The sequence below is a fragment of the Alligator sinensis genome, unplaced genomic scaffold (assembly GCF_000455745.1).
Source record: "Alligator sinensis unplaced genomic scaffold, ASM45574v1 scaffold505_1, whole genome shotgun sequence".
NCBI classification, from domain to species: domain Eukaryota; kingdom Metazoa; phylum Chordata; order Crocodylia; family Alligatoridae; genus Alligator; species Alligator sinensis.
Genome location: NW_005841940.1, coordinates 75665 through 83756, shown reverse-complemented (window position 1 = coordinate 83756; position 8092 = coordinate 75665). Strand labels below are relative to the sequence as shown.

The window sequence follows — 8092 nt, the reverse complement described above, 5'->3', positions numbered from 1 at the left end:
CGGGGTGGGAGTCGTGGCCGGGGCGGAGGGGGGGCCTCCCGCTTCCGGGGCAGGAGCTGATCCCCGGCCTTGCTCCGCCGGGGCCGTGTTTGTGCCCCGTGCCTGGTGCCCCGGGCTGGCCTGGGCCTGTGCTTGGGGCGGCCCGCGCGGGGGACTCGACGTGAAGGGACGGGAAACGCCTCCGGAGGCAAGAGGCCGGGGTGGCCCTCAGGCGAGCGGGCTGCCCTGGGGCGGGGGCCTGGGGCGAGCGCCCTTTGGCCCTGCGTCCGGACTTCGGTCAGCCCCGTTCCCACCGCCGCCCGCCTGGAGCCGGAACTGGCACAGGCTGAGCAGGTGACATCCACGGCGTCTCTTCGCAGAGGTGTGGATGCAGAGCGCAGGTCCGCTTGATTGCGAATGGAGCATCGCATGATTGCAGGATCGGTCACCTCTGCAGCCTTATGTCAAGAAACGGCTGCCTGTGCCCATAAGCAGCAGCCCTGTTTAAGGCTATAGGGCCATATAAGGCCCTGTTTAAGCACCCACTTCTTAGGAGATGTGGGAAGGGCCTCGACACCCCTACTTTATGTAGAAGCAGTGGCTCTTTTGCCTAGTGGTCAGTTTCAGGCCAATTTAAGAGAAAATAATCTGTATTAGAAAAGACTTTGTTTTTGTCTTCAAACATTCGAGTGCAATTCATAGCTGCTGCTTAACTTGAGCAAAGCCCCTAATCGCTGAGCTCTGTTCAGTACGAGCAGCTGTATTGTAGATGCCTGCAGCTCTGGGTTTGTACAGTTAAATCTCAGGATGGAGCTAAAGTATTGCTTTTTGAGTGCTTGTTCTTTAACTCCAAGAGGGAAAGCTTTGTCCCTCTTTTGAGAAATGTTTTGCTTGCACTGTTTATTGATCCTTAAAGAAAAGGCTAGTTATAGAAAAATGCATTGATGTTAGATTGGTTGAAACATCAGCAGCTTTCCCTAGTGTGGAGTTGAGAGGATTTTAAAGAGCTTTTAAATCTGAGTTTTTTGGGGGTTGTTAAACAGGCCAGTTAAACAAACCAACCAACCACAGAATTTTTTTTTATGTTGCCAAGAATTGCATCACGTCTTTTTTGGGGGAGGAGGTGAAAAAGCTTGGGGTGGGGGGCAGGAATTACTGATATGGCTAATCCATAGCTAGACTTGTTTTCCTGCTTCCACTTTTCTAATTGAGCTAGAGCTGGGTTTGTTTTGAAAGCTGGTTACAGTGCTGAAACTGTCCTGTGGCAGATCCCAACATCAGTCAGCAAAGACTTGTTGCTTACTCTTTTTTTTGCATGGGTGGAAGATGCTCCACTGACCTGCTCCACAGCTTGAAATAACTGCATAGGAAGTGGGGGTCGGGGGAGTGTGGTTTCTCTGTACACGAGCATTGTGGGTCATGGGTAGTGCTTTGTTAGTGGAACATACAGAACTTTCTGCCTTCAGGAGGCTTCTTCTTTAGGAGCTCTTTGCTTATTGTGGATCAAGGCATTATTTACTGCTGAAGCAGATCAGCGTGGCAAAGTTCAGTTAATTTGCAGCCCATAGAGTTCTTCTGTGTTGCTTACAGCTGGCTTCCTCTTTACTACACTGGTGCTGTCTGACAAAAATATTTGTCCCTGCTTGTCTTTGCTGTGAAGTGAGTGCTGAAGCTGCTCTTATCAAAGTTATACACTTCTTTTGCTGGGGGCTGCATCACTGTTACTTAGACAAATCAAGTGCAGCTCTTTGTTAAAGCCTGTTTAACTGGAGTTGTCTAGTTCTGGATTTGTACAGTTACATCTCGCCGTGGCGCTAAAATATTGATTTTGAGTGATTGCTCTTTAACCCCAAGAGGGAACCCAGTTTCCAGAAGCGTTTTGCTTCCATCTTTTATCGATTCCTGAAGAAAAGGCATGGGATAGAAAAATGCATTGATGTTGGGTATCAGTTGAATCTAACTAGTCTGTGATCTGTCACCTTCTTGGAGTTGAGATGCTTGGCCTTTGGCTGGTTGAACATGGTTGTCAGTACAATTAAATCTCATGTCATCTTTGTATTACAGGCCTCAGAAGCAGGCATGGCTTTTTTGGACGTTAAGGAGCTAGCCTTGAGCTCTGGGCAAGGGGGGGCTTAGGTTATGGGATGGTTGGATGTTGCAGGTCATCTAGTGGGATCTGAAAAGGCCACTGAGAACTACAAGAGCTTTCTGTTGGCATCACACAAAGCCTTTGCAGGAGTGTGCACGGAGTGTGTTAATAAAACAAACTGGTTTCTCTGACTTGCCAAAGTAACTTCTAAACAGGAACACCAGGACCAGGTTGGCCAACTGGAGTTAAGTGGCTTCTCTAAAACTGGTGCACAGAGGTGACAATCTGGGGTGCCCTAATCCCAAATACATGCACGTGAAGGGACCAGTTTCTTATGATGCACACCTTTTTGTTTTATAAAAACAAACCCAAGATGCTTAAATGTGGAAGCTGCAGTGTGGCAGTGGATTGCGTAGCACCTTATTCATATTTTCATTGCTTAAAATAATTTTAAAGTATTACTTGAAACATCTTGGCAAGGGGCTCAACTTCAGAGTAAATCTGCAGTATAGAATGCATGTTGCTTCTTGCTAGGTATGGAGCAAGCATATTTTGGATGATCTTCATAGGACAGTGGTTCCTGACCTTCTGACAACTGTATCAATTTATGTGTGCTGCATTGACCAACATTTGATGCCTTCCATTAAACTAATCACTAAATCGCAGCTTGGCAGCACTAATTCCTAGTTTTGTTGTCCGAGTAGTCCAAATTTCATTGCATATTAGAATGTATGTGACCTGAATCGGTGGCAGGCAACAGTTGATTTGGAAAAATGATGTTGGAGCATGTGCATAGCAGTAGAGGTGCATGTAACAATGGTTTGGACACCTACAGTGGATCATTTGAGATGTGGCCTAAAGTTCTGTTTGTACGAGAGCTGTTTCTGAAGGCCTTTGGTCAGGCACTGATGGTTCTAGGTTACTTGTCAGAAGAAGGAATTAGATGGGATTAAAAAATACAATGAATAAGGGACAAAATAACACCATCTGTTACTCCTGTTCCAGTACAGAGCTCAGCACTTTATTTATTTTTATTTTTTTGGTTTTGTTGCAGGTGTGGGCAAGAGCAGCTTGCTGTTGCGTTTTGCAGATAATACTTTCTCAGGTAAGTGTTTTTTAATTCACTTCCAATAGCAAAGTGACCAAGGACCATCCAAACCATGTAAGCTATCTTTCTGTCACTTGACACAGCTAGCTGTACTAGAAATCCATGATCTTTTCAGCACCACTTCTCTTGGATCAGCCACATGAGCCATTTACTTTGATCACCAGTTGTAAGCAAAAATCCCAGTCTCTGGATTAATATAGAAACCTGAAGTCAGTTTAATTTTTAATGTCTCTTGGACCTGTGGGATTTGGATTGATTGATTGATTAGGTAAATTATTTTCAATTACCTTTTCAATGACTTTACAAATAAGTGGAAAGTATTAAAATGGACTGTATTTAATGGAAAAATAATTGCACAGGTACTTGTAACAAATATTCACCTCAGGATTCCTGTGAGTGAGATATTTGTGAATGTTAGCCTTCTTTTGAGGATTTTTAGTGCTTATTGTCTTTAGTGTTTATAGTGCAACTGCAGAATAGCTAGATTTCTTGCCATTGAATTTAATTTTGGTGGAAAATAGCCTTGAGCCATCAATAATTGTTATACGTATGACTTGAGAGGCCTATCTAAAAAGAGACCAGCTAGAGTAGATAGAGAAACAGGGTTCCCCTGAGGCTGTTGCTAGACATGGTGTATACACGTGTCATGGCAAACATTGTGGAATCTGATGTCGGGAGGATGGAAGGGCAGGCTTTCACTTGCATACATCGTTTCCCTCTGTAGGCAGCTACATTACCACAATTGGAGTGGATTTTAAAATCCGGACAGTTGAAATTAATGGAGAGAAGGTGAAACTACAGATCTGGGACACAGCTGGACAAGAGCGTTTCCGGACTATCACATCAACGTGAGTATAGCTGAACTTTTGACGTGACAGTTGGCTACAAGCATGGCTATTGTAGACTACTAAAAACATGGCTTGGACATTGTAGAGCGGCAGTTTCTCAGATAATGCTGTCCTGTATCATTCTGCAGGAATTTTCTTCTTACCTTTGGTATGGCATGTGGAGGGGATGGCTTTACAGTTAAAGGACTCCTTTGGAGTAGGGACTTCTGGGTTCCAGCCTCTCCTACAAGTTTTCTGAATGACCTCTTACAAGTTGCCTAACTCTTCTGCTTTCAGTTTCCCAACTGTAAAGTTTGGGAATAACATTTCCCTTTCTTTATATAAACTAGTTAATATAACCTCTCAGTAAAATGCATCCTTTGGAATATGTTACAGAAGTACAAAGTAATAAGTATCATGCTGTCTTTGCAATTTAATGCAGAATTTAAGCATTCAGTATCCATATGCCTTTCTGTTGGAACTGTTTCACTGGGTGGGCTATGTTGTGTGGTGTTTTCTTGGAACAGGTGCCAAGAGAAAATCAATCTCTCTTTCCTTGGTTTGAGTTCAGTTTTATATCAATTGTCCTTTGAACAGCATGTGCACAGCTTTTTCCGGTTCCTGAAGAAGCCACACCCAAAACCGCAGCTGCAGCATTGAGAAGGCAGAAGAATGAATTGGTTTTGCTAACTGGTAGCAGTCGATTTAGGGCTTCTCAGGGTTGTGCTGGGGAAGGAGGAGCCTTTTGTTTCCTCTCAAAAACAAACACGCAAATGTAGGAGGACCCAGGAGCCTGTCATCATTACTGATGTTTTCTTTGGCTCCTGTCAGGGAGGAAGGCCCTGTTTCTGACAATTGTACTAGGTAGCTGATCCAAAATAAAAGCATGAAGCAGTTGGCTGACATCAGGGTGGGTTTCAGAAATTAGGAATGGGAGAACAGAGCCTGATGCATGCTCCACCCCTTTCCTCTGCATTCCCATATGGCTACTGCTGGATTGCTTTCATTGTTTCACAGAAGGATTTCACTTGAACAGACTTGGGTAGTTCTCGTAGGGCTCCGGTGTATGACATCACTTCTTGTTTCAGTGCTGCGGCCAGATTCAGACAGGAAGTGGTGAGGGGGAGGCAGTGAGGCACTGCTGAAGTTCTTATCAGCTGTGCAATATGGGCCAGTTGCAAAGCACTGAATTAGTGCTGAGTCAGCAAAGTGACTTCCTGTTTTGAGAGTCCACAGTCAAAACTCGGCTCTGAGTTAATGAGCGTTGGTTCATGAAACTGTGGAGTCTGATGCCTGCTACATTCAGTACTAGGCACTGTGGTTTTTTCAGTGGGGAATGTCAGGAAAAGAAACTTCCTCTTGTGGACAGGAATAGCCATGGAGCTGTCTGTGTGTAACACGATGTGTAAATCTTTTGCTACTCCATCTACTTGCTATTTAAAAAAGAGACAGTTCAAGGGTGGTGGAGGATACTTTCTGCATGAGGGTTTTTAACTTCTTAGTGTTTAGAATGCTGCTGTTTTGCATAGGTTTTTCTGGGAAGGCTGAAGATGAGCAAGCGGTATTACCAAGGAGAGGAACAGGCCCCCAGTCATCCCCTGTCACAGTTTGCAGTGTAGTTATGCTTTGGCCAAACAGCCTTCCATAGGTGATCCATAAAGATATCTAGCTCTATACACAGCTGCTTGGGTACTTTCATTTTTACTGTGTCTGTGTGGATGACAAATACCTTGGGTGAATACATGGAAAAAACTGCTCCAAAGCCCCTTCTCTATTATAATGGCAAATCTTCCCTCCAGCCAGGTGGCTTGCTCTGGCTCCTTCTGGATTGACCTGCTGACTTTCCTTTCAATGGCCACTAGAGATTACAAGGTGACCTCCTTTGGGGGAACATGCATTGCTTGCACAGATAGTAGATGGCAAGATTGTGGACTGTTAGAGCTTTTGATTGTCAAACTAGCATAGCAGTTGATCTGCATAGACTGAAACACTGAATGGTAGATCCAGTAACTGACTGTAGAGTTTACAAAAGGACTTGGCTAATCAAAAAGTGGGTGGAGTGGTAATACACTGTCAACAGAATGGCTTAAATTGCTGCAACAAAGGCAGGATTGAGGTTAATTTTATAGGAGGACGGCCTTCCTTTATTGTTTCCTTTAGCTGCAGAATTCTGATCCAATGTTCACTTGCACAGTAATAAGCCAAGTATGGCATACAGGCTGGAAGTTGGAGCATATATGGCAATAATAGTAATGGATTTGAAGTGCTACAGAGCAGACTGAACTGATGAACAGTAGGGGTGCACTGATGAAGATTTTTTTTTTTAGCTGATCCTGATGGCCAATTTAACCACACATATCAGCCAATGCCAATCTGATAGCCAATATACAGCCTGGCAGCTTGAGAGCAGCATCTGGCCAGTAAGTCTGTGGGGAGGGAAGGGGTGTGGTGGTTGAAGATCAAGGCCCCCACAGTGATTGAAGGGAGTAGGGCTGGGGCAGAAGCTGCAAGGTGGAGCATGGGGTGGAGCCATGTGGGGCTCGTTGAGGGGAGGAGCAGCTCCCCGTTGCTGCATGCACCCTGGGGGAGGCATGGGGGGCATGTGCCCCCAGACTTATGCATGGGGCAAGGGTGGGCTGCCTGCTGCAGACTTGGGGCCAGGGACTGTGCTGGCTTCTTCCTGGCAGAGGCTGGGCTGGGCTGTGCTTGGGGAAGGATGGGTGGCGGTGCTGGGAGGGTGGGCTATGGCAAATTTTGGGGTGGCCATAGCTCACCCCGTAGCTAGCTCACCCCGTAGCTCCCTCTCCCAGCACTGCTGCCTGCCCTGCCTTGCCCCACCCTACCCTGAGCATAGCCCTGGCCTGCCCCCCTCCTGCTGGGAAGAGGCTGGTGCAGCCCCTGGCTTCGAGCCTGCAGCAGGCAGCCTGCCATCACCCCATGCATAAATTGGGGAGGCACATGCCCCCCACCCCCATCCCTTGCCTGGGGTACACGCAGTGGTGGGGATCTGCCCCCCCCTCCACCCCCTGGATAAGCTGCAGGCAGCTCTGTCCTGCACCCTGCCTCGGCTGCACAGCCCCAGCCCCTGCCCCACTCCCTCCCTCACCATGCAGGATTCCATCTGCCTCCCCCGGCCCTTTCCCCTGCACAGACTTACCAGCCAGACACTGCTCTCCAAAATGCCAGGCTGCATTTCTGGCCATGTGCATGCTGTAGCTACACGCTTGCACGTGGCATTTATCATTGACATTATTGGCTACAGTGGCCAAAAAAAGTAGATTGCCAATAATGTCAATTTTCCTTTTATTGGTGCCAATCTGATATGGACCGATATATCGATGATTTCTCATTAAAGGTGCAATGGCTGAAAACAGGAAATCATTAAACTCTAGTTCCAGTAATCCAGAAGCTGCTGCCAAAATAATGTGTGGAAAACATTAAGAAAGGCAAAAGAACTAAATTTTATAAAGCCAGCAACTTAAACTGGACTGAAATTGCAAATAGCAGCAAGATGCATTTTCTTTCAGTTTTGAAGATCATAATACACTGGTGTGTTATGATTTGATAACACTGTGCTATATCTTAAAATTTTTTCACAAGATTTCATAGCAAAAATGGAACATGTTCATATTGTGTTTACACAGCTGTGTAAACTTCATCATTTTGGTTCTTCCTTCCCCCTCGACTTTGTCTGAACGTTGCACTCCAGGATTTCAGCTTTAACATAAGGCCTGGGGGGGAGACGGTAGGGGTAGCTCCATTCAACTCGGTGGGGTGTGGGGTATTGACTCTGAAGCCTAATATGTGCTAAACACCAGCAGCTGTCTTACAGCTGTTCAGTTTAACAGAAACATCAAGTGACTGTGCAACATTATTGGATATAGTCACAGATCCTGAACTAGGAGAAGCAAGTTGCTGTCAGTATTTGCTGGTGTGTGTGGGCAGTGAGAATTTTATTCCCTCTTCATGCCCCCATTTAAAGTAGCTTCTATCCTTTCCAAAATGTGTGTGCTTGGAGGGGGTTGGGAGAGAGACAAGGTATCCCCCTCCCGAATATCAAAACTGCCTCTTGGTTGCCAGAAACACAAA

The 8092-nt window shown here is 45.9% G+C and overlaps 1 protein-coding gene across 1 annotated transcript in view; it reads left to right on the top strand.

The window, feature by feature from the left end:
* Nucleotides 1-24: 24 nt before the first annotated feature.
* RAB35 (RAB35, member RAS oncogene family) overlaps nucleotides 25-8092 on the top strand; it is a 14979-nt gene continuing 6911 nt past the window's right edge. Inside the window, 3 exon segments of the mRNA XM_006039450.3 lie at nucleotides 25-380; nucleotides 3123-3173; nucleotides 3901-4024. Of these exon segments, the coding sequence (XP_006039512.1) occupies nucleotides 368-380; nucleotides 3123-3173; nucleotides 3901-4024 (188 nt within the window). The 5' untranslated portion in view covers nucleotides 25-367.